Source organism: Manis pentadactyla, chromosome 13 (genome assembly GCF_030020395.1).
Source record: "Manis pentadactyla isolate mManPen7 chromosome 13, mManPen7.hap1, whole genome shotgun sequence".
NCBI classification, from domain to species: domain Eukaryota; kingdom Metazoa; phylum Chordata; class Mammalia; order Pholidota; family Manidae; genus Manis; species Manis pentadactyla.
This window is the reverse complement of record NC_080031.1, coordinates 62,543,478-62,568,178: the sequence shown is the minus strand read 5'-3', so window position 1 is coordinate 62,568,178 and position 24,701 is coordinate 62,543,478. Positions and strand designations below refer to the sequence as shown.

Below are 24,701 nucleotides of genomic sequence, written 5' to 3'. Positions count from 1 at the left end.
TAATTTACATTCCCACCAGCAGTGTAGGAGGATTCCCCATTCTCCACAGCCTCACCAACATTTGTTGTTGTTTGTCTTTTGGATGGCAGCCATCCTTACTGGTGTGAGGTGATAACTCATTGTAGTTTTAATCTGCATTTCTCTGATAATTAGTGATGTGGAGCATCTTTTCATGTGTCTATTGACCATCTGTATTTCTGTTTCGGAGAACTGTCTGTTCAGTTCCTCTGCCCATTTTTTAATTGGGTTACTTGTTTTTTGTTTGTTGAGGAGTGTGAGCTCTTTTTATATTCTGGACGTCAAGCCTTTATCGGATCTGTCATTTTCAAATACATTCTCCGATACTGTAGGGTTCCTTTTTGTTCTATTGATGGTGTCTTTTGCTGTACAGAAGCTTTTCAGCTTAATATAGTCCCACTTGTTCATTGTTGCTGTTGTTTTCCTTGCCCGGGGAGATATGTTCAAGAAGAGGTCATTCATGTTTATATCTAAGAGGTTTTTGCCTATGTTTTCTTCCAAGAGTTTAATGGTTTCATGACTTACATTCAGGTCTTTGATCCATTTTGAGTTTACTTTTGTATATGGGGTTAGACAATGGTCCAGTTTCATTCTCGTACATGTAGCTGTCCAGTTTTGCCAGCACCATCTGTTGAAGAGCCTGTCATTTCCCCATTGTATGTCCATGGCTCCTTTATCAAATATTAATTGACCATATATGTCTGGGTTAATGTCTGGATTCTCTAGTCTGTTCCATTGGTCTGTGGCTCTGCTCTTGTGCCAATATCAAATTGTCTTGATTACTATGGCTTTATAGTAGAGCTTGAAGTTGGGGAGTGAGATCCCCCCTACTTTATTCTTCATTCTCAGGATTGCTTTGGCTATTCAGGGTCTTTGGTGTTTCCATATGAATTTTTGAATTATTTGTTCCAGTTCATTGAAGAATGTTGCTGGTAGTTGCATAGGGATTGCATCAAATCTGTATATTGCTTTGGACAGGATGGCCATTTTGACGATATTAATTCTTCCTAACCACGAGCATGGGATGAGTTTCCATCTGTTAGTGTCCCCTTTAATTTCCCTTAAGAGTGACTTGTAGTTTTCAGACTATAAATCTTTCACTTCCTTGGTTAGTTTTATTCCTAGGTATTTTATTTTTTTGATGCAATTGTGAATGGAGTTGTTTTCCTGATTTCTCTTTCTGTTGGTTCATTGTTAGTGTGTAGGAAAGCCACAGATTTCTGTGTGTTGATTTTGTATCCTGCAACTTTGCTGTATTCCGATATCAGTTCTAGTAGTTTTGGGGTGGAGTCTTTAGGGTTTTTTATGTACAGTATCATGTCATCTGCAAATAGTGACAGTTTAACTTCTTCTTTGCCAATCTGTATTCCTTGTATTTCTTTGTTTTGTCTGATTGATGTGGCTAGGACCTCCAGTACTATGTTAAATAACAGTGGAGAGAGTGGGCATCCCTGTCTAGTTCCCAATCTCAGAGGGAATGCTTTCAGCTTCTCGCTGTTCAATATAGTGTTGGCTCTGGGTTTATCATAGATGGCCTTTATTATGTTGAGGTACTTGCCCTCTATGCCCATTTTGCTGAGAGTTTTTATCATGAATGGATGTTGAACTTTGTCAAATGCTTTTTCAGCATCTATGGAGATGATCATGTGGTTTTTGTCTTTCTTTTTGTTGATGTGGTGGATGATGTTGATGGACTTTCGAATGTTGTACCATCCTTGCGTCCCTGGGATGAATCCCGCTTGGTCATGCTGTATGATCCTTTTGATGTATTTTTGAATTTGGTTTGCTAATATTTTGTGGAGTATTTTTGCATCCACGTTCATCAGGGATATTGGTCTGTAGTTTTCTTTTTTGGTGGGGTCTTTGCCTGGTTTTGGTATTAGGGTGATGTTAGCTTCATAGAATGAGTTTGGGACTATCCCTTCCTCCCCTATTTTTTGGAAAACTTTAAGGAGAATTGGTATTATGTCTTCCCAGTATGTCTGATAAAATTCCGAGGTAAATCCATCTGACCCGGGGGTTTTGTTCTTTGGTAGTTTTTTTTATTACCGCTTCAATTTCATTGCTGGTAATTGGTCTGTTTAGATTTTCTGTTTCTTTCTGGGTCAGTCTTGGAAGATTTTATTTTTCTAGGAAGTTGTCCATTTCTCCAAGGTTTCCCAGCTTGTTAACATATATTTTTTCATAGTATTCTCTAATAATTCTTTGTATTTCTGTGGGGTCCGTCGTGATTTTTCCTTTCTCGTTTCTGATACTGTTGATTTGTGTTGACTCTGTTTTCTTCTTAATAAGTCTGGCTAGAGGCTTATCTATTTTGTTTATTTTCTCGAAGAACCAGCTCTTGGTTTCATTGATTCTTGCTATTGTTTTATTCTTCTCAATTTTATTTATTTCTTCTCTGATCTTTATTATGTCCCTCCTTCTGCTGACCTTAGGCCTCATCTGTTCTTCTTTTTCCAATTTCGATAATTGTGACATTAGACCATTCATTTGGGATTGCTCTTCCTTTTTAAAATATTCTTGGATTGCTATATACTTTCCTCTTAAGACTGCTTTTGCTGTGTCCCACAGAAGTTGGGGCTTAGTGTTGTTGTTGTCATTTGTTTCCATATATTGCTGGATCTCCATTTTGATTTGGTCATTGATCCATTGATTATTTAGGAGCGTGTTGTTAAGCCTCCATGTGTTTGTGAGCCTCTTTGCTTTCTTTGTACAGTTTATTTCTAGTTTTATGCCTTTGTGGTCTGAAAAGTTGGTTGGTAGGATTTCAATCTTTTGGAATTTTCTGAGGCTCTTTTTGTGTCCTAGTATGTGGTCTATTCTGGAGAATGTTCCATGTGCACTTGAGAACAATGTGTATCCTGTTGCTTTTGGATGTAGAGTTCTGTAGATGTCTATTTTGTTCATCTTCTCTACTGTGTTGTTCAGTGCTTCCGTGTCCTTACTTATTTTCTGCCAAGTGGATCTATCCTTTGGGGTGAGTGGTGTGTTGAAGTCTCCTAGATTGAATGCATTGCAGTCTATTTCCCCCTTTAGCTCTGTTAGTATTTGTTTCACATATGCTGGTGCTCCTGTGTTGGGTGCATATATATTTAGAATGGTTATATCCTCTTGTTTGACTGAGCCCTTTATCATTATGTAGTGTCCTTCTTTATCTCTTGTTACTTTCTTTGTTTTGAAGTCTATTTTGTCTGATATTAGTACTGCAACCCCTGCTTTCTTCTCACTGTTGTTTGCTTGAAATATGTTTTTCCATCCCTTGACTTTTAGTCTGTACATGTCTTTGGGTTTGAGGTGAGTTTCTTGTAAGCAGCATATAGATGGGTCTTGCTTTTTTATCCATTCTGTTACTCTGTGTCTTTTGATTGGTGCTTTCAACCCATTAACATTTAGGGTGACTACTGAAAGATATGTACTTATTGCCATTGCAGGCTTTAAATTCGTGGTTACCAAAGGTTCAAGGTTAGCCTCTTTAGTATCTTACTGCCTAACTTAGCTCGCTTATTGAGCTGTTATATACAGTGTCTGGAGATTCTTTTCTTCTCTCCCTTCTTATTCCTCCTCCTCGATTCTTCATATGTTGGGTGTTTTGTGCTGTGCTCTTTCTAGGAGTGCTCCCATCTACAGCAGTCCCTGTAAGATGTTCTGTAGAGGTGGTTTGTGGAAAGCAAATTCCCTCAGCTTTTGTTTGTCTGGGAATTGTTTAATCCCACCATCATATTTGAATGATAGTCGTGCTGGATACAGTATCCTTGGTTCAAGGCCCTTCTGTTTCATTGCATTAAATATATCTTGCCATTCTCTTCTGGCCTGTAGGGTTTCTGTCGAGAAGTCTGATGTTAGCCTGATGGGTTTTCCTTTATAGGTGACCTTTTTCTCTCTAGCTGCCTTTAACACTCTTTCCATGTCCTTGATCTTTGCCATTTTAATTATTATGTGTCTTGGTGTTTTCCTACTTGGATCCTTTCTTTTGGGGGTTCTGTGTATTTCTGTGGTCTGTTCGATTATTTCCTCCCCCAGTTTGGGGAAGTTTTCAGCAATTATTTCTTCCAAGATACTTTCCATCCCTTTTCCTCTCTCTTCTTCTTCTGGTACCCCTATAATACGGATATTGTTCCTTTTGTATTGGTCACACAGTTCTCTTAACATTGTTTCATTCCTGGAGGTCCTTTTATCTCTCTCTATGTCAGCTTCTATGCGTTCCTGTTCTCTGGTTTCAATTCCATCAATGGCCTCTTGCATCCTATCCATTCTGCTTATAAACCCTTCCAGAGTTTGTTTCATTTCTGTAATCTCCTTTCTGGCATCTGTGATCTCCCTCCGGACTTCATCCCATATCTCTTGCATATTTCTCTGCATCTCTGTCAGCATGTTTATGATTCTTATTTTGAATTCTTTGTCAGGAAGACTGGTTAGGTCTGTCTGCTTCTCTGGTGTTGTCTCTGTGATCTTTGTCTGCCTGTAGTTTTGCCTTTTCATGGTGATAGGACTAGTTTGCAGAGCTTTGATGAGTGACGGCTGGAAGAATTTCCCTTCTTGTTGATTTGTGGCCCTCCTCTCCTGGGAGAACAGCGACCTCTATTGGCTTTTGCTGGGTAGCTGCGTGCAGACAGGGCTTCTGCTTCCTGCCCGGCTGCTATGGAGTTTATCTCCGCTGTTGCTGTGGGCGTGGCCTGGCTCGGGCAGCTACTCCAAAGTGGTGGAGTCGCGTTGGAGCAGGAGCGGCTGGGAGGCTATTTATCTCCGTAAGGGGCCTCCCTGCTCCCTGCAGCCCAGGGGTTAGGGTGCCCAGAGATCCCCGGATTCCCTACCTCTGGATTAAGTGACCCGCCCTGCCCCTTTAAGACTTCCAAAAAGCACCCACCAAAACAAAACAACGACCACAAAAAAAAAAAATTTTTTTTAATTAAAATTAAAAATAAAAATAAATAAATAAATAAAAATTAAAAATGGCTGCTCGTTTTTCTTTATTCTCCATCGCCAGCCTCAGGCATCTGCTCACCGGTCTTCCTGACCTGTTTCCCTACTACTGGGGTCCCTATCCCTTTAAGACTTCCAAAAAGCGCTCGCCAAAACAAAACAGAAAAAAGAAAAAAAATATATATTGTCCGCTCGCTTTTCTTATGTCCTCCGGCACCAGGCCTCCGGTACCCTCTCACAGTTTTTGCTGCCCTGTTTCCCTAGTATCCAGGGCCCGCCGCGCATGCACTGTGTCTGCGCTCTGGTCAGGATGGCGGGGGCTGAGTTTTCAGCAGTCCTGGGCTCCTTCTCCCTCCTGCTCTGCCTACTCTTCTCCTGCTCGGAGCTGGGGGGAGGGGCGCTCGGTTCCCGCCGGACCGGGGCTTGTATCTTACCGCCTTTATGAGGCACTGGGTTCTCGCAGGTGTGGATGTGGTCTGGATGTTGTCCTGTGTCCTCTGGTCTTTATTCTAGGAAGAGTTGTCTTTGTTATATTTTCATTGATATATGTGGTTTGGGGAGGAGATTTCCACTGTTCTACTCACGCTGCCATCTTGACTCCCTCCTGTCCTTCAAATTTAAATGATAATCTTGCCAGGTAGAATATTCTTGGTTCAAGGCCCTTCTGTTTCATTGCACCAAATATATCATGCCACTCCCTTCTGGCCTGTAAGGTTTCTGTTTGAGAAGTCTTATTATAGCCTGATGGGTTTTCCTTTGTAGATGATCTTTTTCCTCTCTCTGGCTGCTCTTAAAAGTCTGTCCTTATCCTTGATCTTTGTCATTTTAATTATATGTCGTGGTGTTGTCTTCCTTGGGTCCCTTGTCTTGGGAGATCTGTACACCTCAATGGCCAGATTGGGAAAGTTTTTAACAACTACCCCCTCAAAGACACTTTCTATCCCTTTTTCTCTCTCTTCTTCTTCTGGTACCCCTATAATGCGAGTATTGCTCCTTTTGGATTAGTCACACAGCTCTCTCAATATTCTTTCATTCCTAGAGATCCTTTTTTCTCTCTCTGCCTCAGCTTCTTCATAGTCCTCTTCTCTAATTTCTATTACACTTACTCTCTCCTCTACTACCTCTAATCTGCTTTTAAATACCTCCATTGTATGTTTCATTGCAGATATTGAATTCCTTAATGATTGAATCTCTGCCCTCAATTCGTCCCTGAGTTCTTGAATATTTTTCTATACCTCTGTGAGCATGTTTATGATTTTTATTTTGAAATCTCTTTCAAGAAGATTGATGACTTTGGTTTCACTTGACCCTTTTTCTGGTGTTTGTGAAATTTGGGTTTGACCCAGTTTCCTTTGATGTTTCATATTTGTATGTCATGCCCTCTAGTGCCCAGAAGCTCTACTTTCTGGAACTTCTCAGCCTCTGGAGCGATGTCGGGGGTCACAGGGGAGCAGTGCTGGTGCCCGGCGGGGGGGGGGGAAAGAGCTGTTTCCTGCTTTCCGGCTGTAGGGCCAGTTTCCACTGCCAGAACCAGTGGGCCAAGCTCACAGGTGTAAGCCTCTATGCTTTGCGTTTGTAGCTGCCATAGGTAGGGCCTCCTTCTGGCTGGCCTGACACCAAGGCAGGGGCTGCTAGTTTGCGAGCCGGTGCTGGCCAGCCAGGAGGAAGGTGCAGCTGGCTGTATATCATGGCAGGGTTGTTGGAACTGCATAGCCAGCCAGGTTGATGGAGGGGCTAAAGCTCCTGAAAGTTCCCAACCTCCTGGACAGAGTGTGCCTGGACAATTTTGTCCACCTATCCTTTCTCCTGAGCAGCAAGCTCTGTGCAGTCCTTGACCCTTTAGCAACCCTCTTGCTGTTAGGAAGTCTCTCAGACTGCCTGCCTTTCTTTTGTTCTGGAGCAGCCAGATATGGATCCGCTTTCCAAAAGTGGGTGGAAACTCAGTCTCTCCAAGTATTCCACCTGTCTTACCTTTCCAATCCCACTAATCTCCAGAGAACCATGCAATGTAGGTTCATGCTCCCAGAGCAGATATCCAGGACTTGGTGTTCATCAGTCCTAGGCTTCCACCCCTTCCCGATTCTGTTTCTCTTCCTTCCACTGGTGAGCTGGGGTGGGGGAAGGCCTTGTGTCCTACCAGATCATGGCTTTGGTACATTACTCTGTTTCGTGAGTTCTGCTCTTTTCTCCAGGTGTATGCAGTCTGGTGCAGCCCTCTTTCCTGTTGCCCTTTCAGGATTAGTTTTATTAACTATATTTTCATGTTATATGTGGTTTTGGGAGGAGGCCTCTGTCTCACCTCTCATGCTGCCATCTTTAATCCTGCTCACTTAATATTGAAATACTTTAAACATACTTGAATCAACTGATTTTGAAATGTATATTCACTTTTTTATCACACTTAAACATTTAGTTTGCCTTTCTCTTCCTTTTCGTAAAGGATCTCCACCTGCTACATGCATTTATGTGTTCTTCTTTATTGATCTTTAGAAAAGTAGAAGTTCTGTTAAAGATGGTATGACCAACTGAGTGGAAAGGTCAAAGACCAGTCTTGAAAGTTGCTAGTTACTGCTCTGCCACTATCTCCAATTGGCTTCTCCTGGAAGATATTTAATACCAAGAGTTTTCATGATTGATATTTATGCAGGGAGAGGAAGAAGGCAGGACTAAGCCCAGGGAGAGGCTGGACTGTGGTGCTTTGTAAGACTCAGCTGACCCCATGGGGTTTTGTCCACATTTGGGGTGAGAGAACAGGTAAGCCCAGCATCTGCTCGAGTCTGGAGGCATACTGCCAGGAAGGGCATGTACCTTGGGAAGGGGCTGCAGTTTCCTCCAGGCTAGGCAATTTCTGGAAAGGGCTGATGGCTGAGAGCCACCAACTGATAAAATTGCAGGCATTGGAGAGGAATAAGTCCTTGCATTATAAAAGTTACCTGAGTGGAACAGCACTGAATCTATGACCGCCACTGGGAGTCTGTGTTCTTGGAAAAATACGTATGCAACTGTTACTGTAAAATGAAGCTTTTAGACCAATGGGTGTTGACTTTTTGTGCAATCCACTTCTGAGAATTTGATGAAAGTTTAATTTTTTTCTCAAGAAAAATGCACACCTGGCCACACACACACACACACACACACGCCTAAATTTGGAAACAATTACAAGCTATAGATGGGTCAATCTGTGGTCCAATAGACGTCTATGAACTTCTGGGTAAAAACTTGGAAACAAAATGGAATGTAAATACTTTGCCAGTTCTAAGATTCTTTATTTTGCCAGCATGCTAAAAAGCTGAAAGCAGAGAGTCATGTAATACCATTGGCATAAGGAACAGTCTTATAATTACATACTAATTTCCTTTATTCTTTAATAGAATATGGCAGTAACCTAAAATGTAACATTTTTTGTCTGTAAAAAAAAAAAATCATTGCAGGTATTTACCAATACATATTTTGTTATTGGATCTGTATGTTGTGCAGTTAAAGTTTTTTATTTTATTTTGTCATTATATGTAAATCTGCCAGATTAGTATACATCTTAAATGAATTCACTGTTCAAAAAAATTATTTTCCCACCTGTATATGCCAAATACAATAGCTTAAATTGCTATGCTTTTCACTTACCAGTATTGTGTTAGCCAGATATTTTCAGAGTCCCTAGCTGGACATTAAAATTACAGCAATACCTACAAAAATTCTGCATTAGTGTTATGTGAAACCTGATGATTACAATTACATTAAAGTTCTATGAAATGGATTGTGACTTCTGACTCAATACTTCAAGTAGGTTTTGTTTTTTCAATCAGAAGTTTCATTCAGTCTTTCAACATAATTAAAAACATGCTCCTTTTTTTTTTCTTTGACAGCCCTCGATGTATTGGATTTGGCTAGAGTGTTTTGTTTTATCCCAAAATACATAGCACCAAAGCTGAATGTAGAGTTCTAAACTTGGCGAGTGGTGTAAGAAGCATGACTGAAAACAGACAGCTTTATTCTGGTTTTCCTGTTTGGCACTGTGATGTTTCTGTCACAGAAAAGGATAGCGGTAGCGCCCCTGTGCATTATCACGGTATCCTTTCATCTCAAGCAGGCCAACTGTATCTCAGGTACCTGCCACCAGCTAAATGGTATTACCTTTTCAAAGTCGTTCATCCTCAACTTTTGGAGTTCTGTGAGCATATTTTAATAAATGCGGATACTTGAGAGTGCCAATTACAAAATGCAAAATCTTTGAAGCTCATCTTAATAATACATGATCATTGAGCCATGGCATAATGTCTGTCATGGACTTATTTTAGGTTTACAAATTTGTCATAATATCCCAGGTACGAGACTTAGAAAAAACTAAGAAACTGTGAGGCACTAATTTATTCAATCATTTGACTACTATTTATTGGGCTTATGATATTTGCCCAGAAACAATCTAAATTTACAATATTTGGAATCTGGGGATAGAGCAGTAAAGGTGCTTTTATCATTTCAAACCCACTCTAAGCTCTACTTCTTTTGCTCATTTATAAATGAAGGGGATATTTTTTTCCTCACCCTGGACTCCTACGTCTTTTCATGGTTCCTGCTTTGTGTACTCTTCCTTTACTTTTGTTATATTTGAGAATTTCCTGTGGTGACCACCTCTTTCACCTAGAGACATTCTCTTTATTTCTGTCTGAGTAAGCTTTGATTTGTTGATCAGAGTTCTCCACTATCGCGTTGTCTGTCTACCTCTGGACATGGATACAACCCCCCTCAACAAAAGGAAAGGATGTCGGGCAATGCAGATTTAATGTGATTTCTGCTTTCTCAGGATAGTCATCCTATAGCTGCATTTTAATCTTCCTTCCCCATCCCAACACACCAACCCCAACCACAGATAAAGATCCTGTCTTTGTTTCTGTTTTATTTAAATTCCTTTAAAAGGATTGTAGTTTGTTATAAATGGATGTATCATCACCCATTCTTATAGCTCCTTCTTAATTAAGAACAATTGTGTAAACCTACATTTATTTCTGACAGTAGTGACATTAAATTCTGCCCTTTGGAGTATGCACAACTTTGCAAAATATCCTATTTTCTGAACATCAACAGGAGACCAACACTATTCATTAGAATAAATGATTTAATCTCACAAGATTCATATGAACATAAATCTTCAGGGAGCATATAAAAAATAATTCCTCTGTTCATATATATTCTTCTAGCAGCCATGGTTTGTAATCAGTTCTTACAGTCACGTGCTAGATGCCAAAGAAGGTGGGGATAAAAGTTTATTCATGAACTGTAGAGAAAATAAACATTTACATTTGATTTTCATAAAGTTAACATTTATTATTCATCCTTCACTTTGCAACCCCTTTAGAAGTGAGGCCATCAGTGTAATGAGGTATATCTGTTCTATATTGAATAAATTAATTATATTTAATAGAAATATGGTTTCCTTTGGGGACTTATTTAAGTTGCATTTGCCTCAATATTTTTCCAAATTGCTTTAGCATATCATTTAATTCTTAATTTAAGAAAAATACTCTCATCATTATCACTGTTCCTTTACAGGTAATATTTAACATAAGCTTACTGTATTCATTTCTACCAGAAAATATGATATTTTACTAGTTTGTCAAATAAATATGACTTGTATGTAGAGATGAGGTTTGTCCTAAATTAATGGTTAAAAAAGAGAAAGAAAGAAGAGTTACTTTATGAGTACTGTCATTCTCTTGTTGCAGAAAGTTGGCTGTGATGGCTTACTAGGGTCTCTTGCAAGGGAAGATCATTGTGGTGTATGTAATGGCAATGGAAAATCATGCAAAATCATTAAAGGAGATTTTAATCACACCAGAGGAGCAGGTAATTATTTTTAATTTTTCAAAATTAATAATCTGAACAGTCTTTGGGGACAAAGATTACATTGAGGTTGACTTAGAGATCACAGTTGATTCTGTTGCAGACTTTTGTAATGGGTATTGAATAATTTTTCATGATGACATACAATATATGTGGTATGAGTCAGAAATTCTAACAAGTTCATTTCCCAGTAATGAAAATATCAAGTCATCTGTTGTACATTTAATAAGTTGGAGCAGCAAGGGAATAATCTAATTTGCATTGGCTAATGTTATCAGGTTTCTACAGACCTTTATCCCCAATACAAAGCCTGATGTCTAACAGAGAATAATGATTTGTAACAGCCTGAAGCAACTACTGGGAGTATTTTAGCTTTGGGATTTTCAACTTTCCATTTTCTTTATTTTTTCTTACAGTTTTTACTTAATTTGAAGGAAATACATTTTTGGAAAGAGAGTCTGTAGCAATGTAGCATAGTGGAAACAATAACAGGGGGAGTCACATGTGGGATAATATTCCAGATGTATTAATAGTGGGAAGTCATCCTCTCTTCTTGTGTTCCCTCATTTATATCAGGGGATATGAGGATGAAATGTTAGTAATGAAGTGATCCACAATAAAGAGTTATATTATCTGTACTGAAATATGACTCACAAATATGCTTTATATATAGAAAATCCTCTATACTCAAGTCCTCTAACTGTTTCCATTAGTGGGGCCTCAACTTCTATCTATTGAACTATCTTAGTATTTATGATTATATTGTCATCATCATTAGTATGCTTTTCTTACACATATCAACTTTTTCCTATTTTAAATTCCTTTCTTGTTCAAATACCAAAAAATCTAAGACTAAAATTTGCATTCATTTTAGTGCTAAGAACAAGCTATGTATGTATGTTTGAACAATCAAGAAAACTGAGTTCTTTCTAGATAAAAGAGTCTTTCAGAGAAGAAAATTAGACACAGCCTTTAAAGTTGAATAAAACCTTTTGCTAAGCTCCAGCAGAATAAAAGATAAGTGAGTTTGAAGATTTTGAAGCCTAAAAATAACCAGGGCCTGCGGGAAATTGCAGATCAAAATCTCAGTCTCCAAAGCTGTGAAAAAGGTGACGAGTCCTAAAGTCAAAATCTGCTGGAACTCATTTAGAAAAGTCACATTTAGCTGTAACAGGCTCCTGGACTTTCAACTAAAAAGTGCAATTATAATAAGCTTTTCAGCCTGATTGTTATACAAGCTTTTCTAGTGCAGAAGTTCAAATAAAGTCTGAAAGACCAAAGAGATTTAAAGATACTAGAATTTTTGAAGAATGTTCTTGCAGAGCTAATTTAAATGCATGGGCACAGTTCACTGAAGAATACTGATGCACGTTTGGTACTGATATCTTTGTTTAATTCTAATAACACTTTATTTTTCAGTTTAAAAATAATCAGGGATGCTTTTCCTTCTGACTGTGGTTATATGGATACATTTTTCCCTCAGGTTCCTGCTTCAGACCCCCTTTGTTTTTATTGCACTTTAATTTCTACTTTTGTTCATTTGTGTGTTGTAGGTATGTTATATTAATGGCATGTTATTTGGAAAATGTCTGAGAGAACATTTTCTGAGTCAGAAATGGGACTGTCAGAGATGAATATTGTTGCTTTCTTCCTTATAACTCTATGCTAGTTTCACATTGTCCACAGGGAAGAGACTAGAAGTCTTCACTTAGACCAAAGGTCCTGCATGGTGTTAACCCCTTTGCCTGTCCCTCCAGCATCATCTCCCATCAGAGGACCTTTGCTTCTCCTAACTGCAGCCACCAAATTTCTTACAGGTGCTTAAACCGACCATGCTCTGTTTAGCACCTTACATTTTAAAATATCTTCCTATTAGCTTCCTCTTAGATTCACCTGGTTAATTTCCAGATATCATTTAGATCTCAATTCAAATGTCACTTCTTCAGTGAAGTGTTCCCCAAACAGCCTCCACCTCCTATCACCAACAGCTAGTTTAGTGACCTTTACCATATTTTTATCCACATAGTGTAGCTCTAATCACATTTGTGATTTTACACTCCTTCCCCACTAACTCTAACTTCAGTGAGGGAAAATATCATAGCTATTTTTGTTCAGCACCATATTCCCCATGACCAACATAGTGTGCAAGCCATTAAAATGTATTAATTTAATTAATAATGAAACATTATAGTATTAAGAACTTTAGAAAATGAAAATCTGTACGAGTCCTTAATTATATCATGGGCTTCATGAACTTGTGACTTCAGGAATGTTGTATTCCTTTCTCTTGAGGTAATTTTATCCTTAGAGTTTTTGGGCTTCCTCATTTCTTGAAGGAATTGCACCCTTCTTTGATCCAGCTGGCTATGTGCACTGTATATATTGTGTGTATAATGTATGTGCCGACTCATGTGGGTGTTTTCAGTCTCTGTGCTCTGTTTTGCGTTTGCTTAATCATTTTTGTTGATGCTAAAAAATAAACTGAAGAGGAGTCCCTCTTTTTTCTCTTTTAGTACATTTTTATCATGTCTTTCATTGTAACTTGCCTAGCAAGGGGAGAACTTTTTAATGAGTCTTTAAAGGTAAATTGTGTATTTGGCCAGTTTTGGAACTATATAGTTATCAGTACACACAAAGAAGAAAATGGGCATAAAATGTGTTATTCTTAGTTTAAGAGATGATGATACAGATCCTGAATAAGGGATGCATTTTCTTAGACATTTGTCTGTATGTTTGCCACAGCAGGAGACCGTAGGGTTGTGTATTCCATTGTATAAAATAGTGGCAGCAGGTCACAGCAGGAAGTGCATGGTAGAATCAGATCTGAGTTCAAATTTTTGGTCAGTTACTACTGACAATGCTGTCTTGTTAAAAGCGTTTTTTCCTCTACCTTTATTTTCTCATATACTAAATGAAGAACATAATATCTCCCTTTGATGCTATCATTATGGTACTATGTAACAATCTTTGGCAATTACCTATAATATTGGCTATCACATAGCAGTTGTTCGAAATGTACATTCATCATTATCACCCACATAGAGATAATGATTGCTATTGGCATTTTAGGATGTCTGATGAAAAATGGGATCTCTGATTACAAAACAGATTGTTCCTGTTTACCTAGTAAACTGTCCAACATGAGGATCAAATTTACAACATCGACATTACAGGCTTTATTCCAGCTGCTAAACTTGGCAGTAGCCACTCTTATACTCACTTCTTTAAAAAAATGTACATTTCAATTGTGCTAAGTGGCCTGTTTATTGAAAAATATCTAGGCCTGTGGTCATCGGCTCTCTTCAGAAATGTCTTTGTTTAATATTTTTCTTCCTTTCTTTCTTCTGTAAACTCAGCCTTCTGTAACCCGTCTTACGAGCCATTCCAGTTGAATAGTGGAGAATTACTCTACATATAAGTATTGTCCTAATGTACTGCAAACCTCTGACTTACTGCTGAGCTCAAATAGGAATTTCTAGTTATTACCTCTACTCTTCTCTGCCTACTCTTCTTGATGTACTGAAATTTAACGTCATCTCCACTTTACTAAATTCATTTGCTTAGAGGTTCCAGTCACCTCTCGATTGTGACATGAAATGGACTCTCCTTAGTCACTTTTATCTTTGATGTCTTCACAGCTTTGGACACATTCTTCTTGAGATATTCTAATCTATAGGCTCCCACTATACCAAAATAGCCAGATCTCCTTGGGATTATTTATGCTCTCTATTCTTTCCTGATTTCTTTTAATCTTCCTGTTACAAACTGTGAGTGTCACCAAAGTTGAGTCCTTGACTTCTCTCTTGATTTTCTCTACTTATTCACATGGCTTTTAAATTACTGCCTCTGCAAAGATACTGTACAAACGTACTTCAAGCAGCCTGACCTTTCTCTGGAATTCCAAATGTTCAAGAGTTCTTACCGAACATTTTACTAGTGTTATACCACTTTATTAAATACAAATGGCAAAGCTGAATTTATCAGATTATTATCAACACTGGATTTCTATGTTCCTGTAAATAATGGCTCCATATTCAATGTAAGTAATAATATAACATTATGTTCAATGTTTATTCCCCCACTTAATATGTTTCTCAAGTTTAGAATATTTTTTTCTTCACAGTGCCTTCTGGATTTTCTACTTAGCCTCTATCCCTCTGGGATTTTTACATTAGCCTCCTGACACTGTTATCCACAGCTATGTTGCTGGGCACCCTGCACACTGCAGTCAGATAAAGTCTCTCCAAACCAGTATCAAGTTATTGAGATCCCTGCTCTAGAATGTTCAGTAGCTTTACGTTGATAAATTCAGTGTCCCAGACATGCATTTAAACTCCCTTTAATAGAGCCATCTTCTTATATCTTCTCATTCTGTCAGGATTATTTTACTTATGTATTACTAAAACTATTCTTAACTTATAGTGAACTCATCCTTTTTCTATGTATATTTCCAAATCCTATCCCTTCTTCAAAGACGGCTCATCCATTTACTTCTTTGTGATGCTTTCCTTGACTGTCTGCAGTTTTCTCTCCAATGAATCATAGTGATTCCAGCAGATGCCAATGTTTCTAAAACATGAGTTGTGTATATAACCATTTAAAAGGAATAAAGGGAAAGAAAATCCCACCTCTGTGAGTTAAAAATAGCAGCGAAGCTTTTGAGTTGTGCTGTAATCAGAGAAGGGGCACAGTTTAAACAACAGTAGTTTATATTTTTCAAGGAATTAGCCATATCATTTTGCATATGATCAATTTAACATAATTTTTAAAGTTTTATTTAGCTCATATTTATTTAATGTATTTGTGCCTTTTTTCCAAGTTATTATAAGCTCACTGAGTACAGAGACTTTCTTACCTGATTTCTATCTACAAATAGGCAGTAAAGATTTGTTTCTGTTTTCATTGTTACCTGTTTTGTTCATGTAACAAAATGGTACTACTTGTATCCTTTGGTGTTACTAAAAATGCTTATATTGAATAAGCAGTGTTTGCTAATGGAAATGATGATTTGAAAAACATATGCCTCTATTTCCAGCCACTGTCACCAGGTGGGGTGTATGCTACCTTTTGGTATACACAAAATAATCGTTAACAATTTCAGGAATTTTAATAATCAACAGAAGACAACTCTGAGATTAGCTATTGTGCCTTTTTCACAGTAGCTTTGAAATTAGACTTTTATCAGATATGTGGAGCTATACAGAAATACTAAGAAGAATATTAAATATTATTTTAAGACAATTTTAAATATTCAGCCAGGAGTAGCTCTCTGTTCTATCACTGTTCTGCACTAAATCAAGTCTTGGTTTTGACTTTTTCTGGATTTTCTCTCCTCTATTCCATTTTGTCTTGTCACCTTATTTCACTTCAAGCGTTACATTCCCAACCTGGGCTGAAAAACCTTTCACAAGAAACACCTAATCGCATCCTGCCTCTAGCCACCTGACACCTTCCAGGGCAACACACGGTTGCCTGGTGTGGCTTTACAGTTACTTGTCTCCAGCCCCAGTTTCAAAACCCTTCGTTAGTCTCCTCAGGGGGTTCTTGGTCTCTCTCGGGCAGTACTCAGTTCTTCCAGGGTCCTGATCGCTGCCGGCTGTATAGTATTCTCTCCAGCTGCATTTCCTCTTCCTCACACATCCTGACTTTAAGGAATTCCATGAGCAGAGTCTGAAGTGACTTGCCCTGCATCTCTAACTGGGCTCTCCCATTGTGCTTTTCCTCCCTTCACAGTTCGTAAGATATCAGTGCGCTTTTTTACATAATATAAATTACCTGCTTGCCCTTGATAGTGCTCTAAACTCAGAATGTGATCGGAGAAAGGGGACAGTTTAGACCACTTTGGTTTCTATTCTTCAGAGGGAATTAGCTATGTATCATTGTACATATAATCTTTTTAACAGAATTTTTGAAGTTTTACTTAACTCATGTTTATATACCATATTCAGTTCCCAGGTAACTTCTCGGGTTGAAATTATGACAGCTTGTATATGTCATTTTTTTTTCTTTCTGTAAGTATTGAAATATAGCAAAAAAAAAAAAAGGGGAAGCCAATTAAGACAAGAGATCTTAGAAGAACTCAGGATTTATGTCCCGTTTCATTGACTCTTACAGGTTATGTAGAAGTGCTGGTGATACCTGCTGGAGCAAGAAGAATCAAAGTCGTGGAGGAAAAGCCAGCACATAGCTATTTAGGTAACTTTGGGCAACCCACGTCCGAGCCCAGTTCCCTGCCCTGAGAGTTCTGTGATGACAAGGATGTCCGTCTGTTTCTAGTTACATGTTTGAATTTCCCAGGAAGCACCTCTTGTCATATCAAATAGGAATTTCTTTCCTTCTCTCTCAGGGACTTCCCTGGAGCAAAAGCAATCTGGTTGTTTGTTTTGTGAGGGGGTATAAATTGCTTCCACATGTTAGTCCCTGTTTAAAAAAAAAAAACACCCACTGAAGGATTGGGGTATGTTTTGTTTTATATATATGCATATATATGAATACATAAATGTATTTTGTAAATATATTTAATATTAAATGCATACATATATACATATTCATGCTTATTACATGTGTATATATATGTGTGTGATATATATGATTACTTCAGTAGTAGGAAATCATATGAGATTCTTGGAAAAAATATCTACATACTAAAAGGACTTGCTCTTTTAATGGGAAACCGTAGTCTGTCTGCCTCACTTCAAATGCACTCACCTATGAAGAGAGTATTAAAAATTTTTAAGTATTTCCCATAGAAAGAATGGTATCTGTTTTAACTGGACCAATGAATGATTTTTTAAATGTATGAAAGAAAATAGTCAGTTGCCAAAATACATATTGCTTGTATATGCACATTTCAAACTAAGTATTGGAAAATGATCTTTTATAGTCATGGCATCCATAAAAAGAGGGATCTAATGTGATTAGGTCTGGCAAAAGACTAAATTTTCTCACAGAGTTTAAACAATGTATTTATATGATCTTTAAAGAAATCCTTCATGTCTTTTTTTTCCTTACCAGAAATAATGTCCTCATTATTCTTTCTCAAATAAGAAATAAATATCCCAAGGGAAACAATTTTTACATGGAAAATAACCCAATATTACATGATTGTTTCTACTCTGCAATATTGAAAATAGTCTACACTTGGATTGAATTATTTTCTCATTTGGGTTCACATTCTAGGAGTAGGAAAATTTGAGGGAAGGGGACAGTCAAAGAAATCCTTTTTCATGTGACACAGTCATTAATTTGTTTTACCAGTGTGTATATTTTGCCTATTTTTGCCTACTATGGCTTTTAAATGTATCCTAAGTGCAAGTAAATCATCTCAAAGATACAAATTCAGATTAAATCTCTAATATCCAGTTTTTTTTGGAGACATTGTGAAAAATCTAGACAATTTCAGCACATTCATTCCATAGCAAAAAATGACTCTTACTCTTGGGAATATATTTTCTTTTTTCCAATCTGGAAAGAAATATAGATGTCTCAAATGGAGTTTTCTCAAATTATACAAAACTCAGTGTTAGTCTATGAGTTTTAGTAACTTAACAAACAGCGCTATATAAACCAGTCAGTTTTACAAATGCGATATCTCCAGGCTCTCTCTGATTCCTTACGTCTGTCCCAGACTCTTCAACCAATCCAGCCTATTTGCTGGATCCCTCGAGAGCAACTCCCTTTATCAAGGTCAGCCAATCCCCTCCTTATAGACAAATCCAGAGGTCACATGTTATGTGACCTATGAGCAACATTCAAAACTGTAGATCTTCCCTCAGTTCACTGAATACTTTCTTCCTTAGGCTTCCAAAACCTGAGTGTGTGAGGTGATGCCTCATGTGGTTCTGATTTTCATTTTTCCAATGATTAGTGATATTGAACATCTTTTTGTCTGTTTGTTGACCTGTTTGTACATATTCTTTGGAGAAATGTCTATTCAAGTCTCCTTTGCTCATTTTTTAATTAAGTTGCGTTTTTTTAATTGATGAATGTTAGGAGTTCTTTATGTATTCTGGATGTTAATCCCTTATATTTACAAACATTTTCTCCCATCTCATAGGGTTTTATTCTGTTAATAGTATCTTTTGATGCATAATAGTTTTTATTTTCATGAAATTCAGTTTCTTTTTTATTACCTGTGCTTTTGGTGTCCTATCCAAGAAATCATTGCCAAATTCAACGTTGTGAAGCTTTTGTCTTATATTTTCTTCTAAGGGTTACATAGTTTAGGTCTTAACATTTAGATTTTTGATCCACTTTGACGTACTTTTGTATGTGGTGTTACTTAAGAGTCCAACTAGTTTTTTTTGCATGTTGTTAGTTGGTTTTCCCAGCACCACTGGTTCAAAGGCTGTCTTTTCTCCATTGAATAATCTTGGCACCCTTGTCAAAAATCATTTGGCCATATACATGTGAAGGTTTATTTCTGGGGTCTCTATTCCATTCTCTTGGTCTGGATGTCTGTTTTTATATCAGTAGCACACTATTTTGGTTACTCTAACTTTCTAGTGAATTTTAAAATCAAGAAGTATGAGTCGCTAGCTTTGTTCCTCTTTTTCAGGATTGTTTTGGCTATTCAGAGTCACTTGAGATTCTATGTGAGTTTTAGGATAGTTTTTTTTTATTTCTTTAAAAAGGTCATTGGGATTTTGATATGGACTATATTGTATTTGTAGATCACTTTGGATAGTATTGACATCTCAACTAACCTGGGATGTGTTTCTACTTATTTCTTTAATTTCTTTCAGCAATATTTTATAGTCTTTATTATATAAGTCTTTTACCTCCTTGGTTAATTCCCAAGTTTTTATTATTTTTCATAATAGTGTAACTAGAATTGTTTTCTTAATTTCCTTTTCAGATTGCTCATTGTTAGTGCACAGATATGCAACTGCTCTCTGTATGTTGACTGTGTATCCTGCTACTTTGTTGAATTCATTTTCTAGTTTCAATAGATTTTTGGAGAATCTGTAATGTTTTCTGCATATAAGATCATATAATCTGTTAATAGAAATAATTTTACTTCTTCCTTTTTGATTTGTATGCCCTTTTTGCTCCTGAATTTTTGAGCATTATACCTTCAAATAATTTTTGTGCCCACTCCCTTATCTAAGATTCCACTTACACCTATGTTAGACTACCAGGTATTTTCAGTGAGCTGCTGAGATGCTCTGTTCATTTTTTTTTCTTTTTTTCCTCTCTGCATTTCAGTTTGTTTTTAGTCTATTAGCTTGTCTTCAAGATCACTGACATTTTTGCAATGTCTTATCTGCTCTGAAGTCCATATAGTGAAGTTACTGTTTCAGATATTGTGTTTTCCTAGTCTGAGAAGTTTGATTTGATTATTTATAGTTTCCATTATTCTCTTTAATAGTATAGGTTTTTCTTTAAATTCTTGTGCCTACCATATAGGGAACATACATATAACAGGTCTTGATTTACTAGTTCTATCATCTCTGCTATTTCTGGGTCTCATTTTTTTGACTGATTATTCCCCTCCTTATGAGTCATATTTTCTGACTTCTTCATGTATCTAGTAATTTTTAGTTGGATGCTGGACACTATTAACGTGATAGTGATGAATGGCTGGATTGTATTTTTTATTATTGAGTGTTGGGTTATATTTTGCTGGATGTTTAATTTACTTGCAGATCAGCTTGACTGCTTGAAGCTTTTGTAAAGGTTTGTTAAGGTAAGCCCAGAGTAGCCTTCATTATAGGACTAGTCTAGTTTTATTTCTAATATGCAGCCTTTCTTAGTTCTCCATATGAGCTCTCCACTCTGACTACATAATGCTCCTATTGTCCTCTTCACTACATGAGCTCCAGGAGCTGTACAGTTCACAGGTGCTGTGTAGTTAATTTCCCAGCCTCAAAGAATCTCACCCCACTTATTTGCAGCTTAGTGTTTAGCCACAGGCTCAAAGAAACACCTTTGCAGATTTTTGGAGCTCATCTCTGTGTAGCTAGCTCCATCTTCACCAGTACTTCATAAAACAGATTGCAGCTGACTTAGCCAATTTAAACTCCATTCTCTGTGTCGTCATCTGTCTGAAGTGCTCATCCTTTGTGCTCTGCTTAAGTTCATGCTCTCTGGGGCAGAGTCTGGTAAATATCTTCAGGCAGAAAGTGAAGCAGTTTTAGAGCTCACATTTGTTCTTCTTAGGAATCATAGATCTCTGCTGTAAGTTGTCCAGTGTCTGAGAATAGCTGTTTTCATACGTTGTCTACTTTTCTTGGTGTTTACAGTAGGAGACGGTGCAGTTCTAGTTATTCAGGTATGGCCAGAAACACATTTTCTAAAAACACATTTTTAAAGTTAATGAATTAAAAACAAACAAACCCAAGAAATATCACATACCCAGAGTATTGATTCTTTGTGTGAGGTTGCTATTAAGCTTACAAATTGTGTGGGTTTTCAGGTACCTGAGTGTGCCATTTTCTGGGTAATGCTGAATTCTAGAAATGTCAGTTGAGCCTAAACACACTATAGCCACCTACAGAAATTGTTTAAGGCATTTTTATTAGAGTTTTTCCAGAAATAGTCTTTTATAATTGTGCCTTGAATATATGTTGAAATACAGACAAAAATGGAATTATACTGGCCATTGTACAACTCTAGGTCAAATGATTTCTCAAAATAGTTAATAGACTTTAGAAGAACATAAAGAAGTACTTTACATGTTAGGTAAAATAACCTCTTTTTAATCAATTTAACATTATCTGTAGTATATCCATTTGTAGATGGTAATAGCTATTTGCAAAGTGCTGAGCTTCCTCTCAACATATTTCCCTTTAAAATTTAAACTTCAAGGTACAATTTAATATATATTTTTCATAAATAAAAAATATGGATGTTAATTTTTATCTAAAGCATTATACTTTATATGTGGTACATGATAAATGTATTATTTGGTAGGAATTAAGATTGATGAGATAAAATTTCAATAATTTTATTAATGCATTGCTTATAATACTAGAAATATAATCAAATCCTGATTGAAAAAATCCCTCAGCGGACCAGAAAAATCTTAACTGATAGTAATTTATTTAACTTACTTAAAGTTTAAAAATGCAAATGACTCACAAGCAAATGAAAGCTATCTTTAACCTCAACAGTAATGAAACAAGAGATTTTTTAAATCTAGAGTGATTGTTCATAATTTAACTCCTGCTATTTCTTCTCAACCATTTTCTTTTGTTAGAATAAATGATTAAGGGCCAAAAGAAGGGTTACAGACATCTAAAGGAAGTTGGAGGAGGCAAGATAAATGTGGTTGGGTATTAATGGACAGTTTCAGGGCAGAAAGAGAGCTTGTGGCATTTACTGGGATTGTGGACTTTACCAAAGAGGAGATACTTCATGTTTACATCAGGGAGTGTTGACCCCTTAGTTTAAAAATTAATGAAGTACTTTTAATAAAACCATATGAAGTGGATATTAGCTAATGATGCTAACTTGTTATTCTCGTAATATTTTTGAACCTCCTTATAGCTCTCCGAGACACTGGAAAACAGTCCATTAATAGTGACTGGAAGATTGAACACTCTGGTGCATTCAGCTTAGCAGGAACTACTGTCCATTATGTAAGGCGAGGCCTCTGGGAGAAGATCTCCGCCAAAGGTCCTACTACATCACCTTTACACCTCCTGGTATGAGAGAACAAGTTGATAACATTGCATAATCAGCTTCCCATGGCAGAGTGCATTCATTCCCACGGTGCCTTCTCTAACCTGTTTTCCAAATTTGAATCATCAGGCAGATATTTTAAATTATTTCAGAGGTGGACTTTTAGGAGTTTTTTCATGTGGTTAAATCATGATGTCTGAAATCGGAGATTATTACAAGAGAAACAAATGTTTTAGGGAATTCAGAGACTCAAAGCAGAGGTAAATTAGTAGGCAATAGGAACCTCGTTTTCCTTAAAAGCATGCATTGGCTTCCCAGAGGGAGTATCTGGAAAGAAAGTGCTATAATATGGCAAAGTGAGAGCATTTCATACATCCATCAAATGAGCATTCTCTGAATCTGTATAAAATGCCTTTAATGATATGGTATTGTCCTTGGGGAAAAGATTTGGTAAAGGTATCTAACAGAGCTTCCAATTACCCTGTTCTGTTCTCTTACTAAGTTAACTGATTCCTATAGAGAATTATGGAAATTTGAGTGCTTGGGATGATAAGTTTCTTTACCATGTAGTAAAAGATTAGGTGTGAGGCAGGACAGAGATTGCAATGAAAGGGGCAGGACAGTAGGGCTCTGCAGCCAACTGGTGGCAGGTCCACATGCCCCCTTTGACCTTGAGCATCGCAGTCAGAGCTCACGGCTCAGGAGCCAGAGGACTGACTATACAGCTGGGCTGTTTTCCATCACAGTGGCAAAGTCTAAACTTCAGACACTTCAGCACCTCCTTAAGTCCACACATAAAAACAACTCTAAAACATGATCAACTGCCAGTTTATCTGGAGTGTGGTATGCCACTTTATTTAATATCTCTAGACAATTTAAGTTGAATTTGTCTTCACTTGGAGACATCTGTGTTGCTGATCTAGGAGCCAGTGGTTCAAAGCACATATCAGCCCATTTGCTTTTCCTACTTCAATGTGCCTGCAAGTGACCTAGGGTTCTTGTGAAAATTCACATTCTGATCTGGGGAGGAGCCTGAGATCTGCATTTCTGAGCAATTCCCAGGGAACACCACTACTGCTGGTCCATGGACCACATTGCAAGTAACAGTGTTTTATAGAACGCTTTACCAACAGCCATAAAGGGAGCAAGGTGAATTGCATGGTGATCTTCTGTTCCAAATCTTAATAATAATAATAATGATAATAATAATAATAATAATCACCATTCACTTAGCATTAAGAGTCAGACACTGGCCTAAAATGCTTTACATTCATTATAGCATTTAATCATCACAATAACCATGTTTGTGTGTTATTACTCCATTTTACAGATTAGAAAAAAACTACGTATGAAAAAGGTTAAGTGCCATGCACCGTGTCTCCCAGTAAGTTATTTGACTATGAGTAAGCCAGGTGTTACTCAATCCTCTTTGCTGCCTGTCCTGATCAAAGCTTGAATCTCAGTTCTTTACATCAGACAGTCTTAGATCATAAGTACTTTGAATAATCATTGTGTTCATCTCCTCACGGTTCCTTTGAATCCTGTTATTTCATTTGAATTGGAAACTCCACTCTGTGCCCTGTGCCATCTGGAGAGAGGGAAAGAAATGACTAAACAAACACTGTATGGCCATCTGGCTCTTTCCACGACAGGGTTACTATAATAACAACATTGTCAACAACAAACATATTTTTCACAATTTGTTTGCAGAAAATGCCATCAGGTTGCTAGCCTTATATGAATGTAATCTACATTTTTCTTTTTATGGAACAAGACTGAGGCTCATTTTCTGAGCCTCTAATTCAAAACCTTAAAACAGTATATGTGAGACCTCAGTGTTGGGCAGAGGGGTTCTCTTGATGCAGAGTCCTTAATCTGACCGGTAATCACCAAGGTTTTTCCTGGAAGCATGAACGGTAATGAAAGTCAGTGAACTATGTCTAAAAGAAGGCATCTATGTGACCTGGATTTATTCAGTAATCCAAGGGAAACTGCACTTCTAAGATATTTTTCTTTAATGACTATTACAGACTGAAAGCCGGTTCTGAATTTCGAAAGGCAGCCGTGCTGCTGCCGTGCTTCAGTGTTTGGGCCCCTCAGCTGTCACACGCTCACACTGGCCTTTTCGCAAAGAATACTGCCAGATTCAAATGGTTTAAGGAAGAGCTAATGATTTTGTAGCCAATGTCTTTATTTGAAATGGTGTTAGATAATCAAGGATAATCTCAAGTTCTATCCATGAAACAGTAGGGTTTTAAAAAAAAATGGACACATTTTCATTTAATTAAACAAATTGGCAA

At 37.4% G+C, this 24,701-nt stretch overlaps 1 protein-coding gene across 1 annotated transcript in view; it reads left to right on the top strand.

Moving 5' to 3' along the window:
* ADAMTS19 (ADAM metallopeptidase with thrombospondin type 1 motif 19) overlaps positions 1–24,701 on the top strand; it is a 257,477-nt gene that overhangs the window by 193,294 nt on the left and 39,482 nt on the right. Inside the window, exons 15-17 of the mRNA XM_036902596.2 lie at positions 10,659–10,779; positions 16,891–16,971; positions 22,267–22,424. Coding sequence (XP_036758491.2) covers positions 10,659–10,779; positions 16,891–16,971; positions 22,267–22,424 — 360 coding nt within the window. The remainder of the gene's footprint in view (positions 1–10,658; positions 10,780–16,890; positions 16,972–22,266; positions 22,425–24,701) is intronic.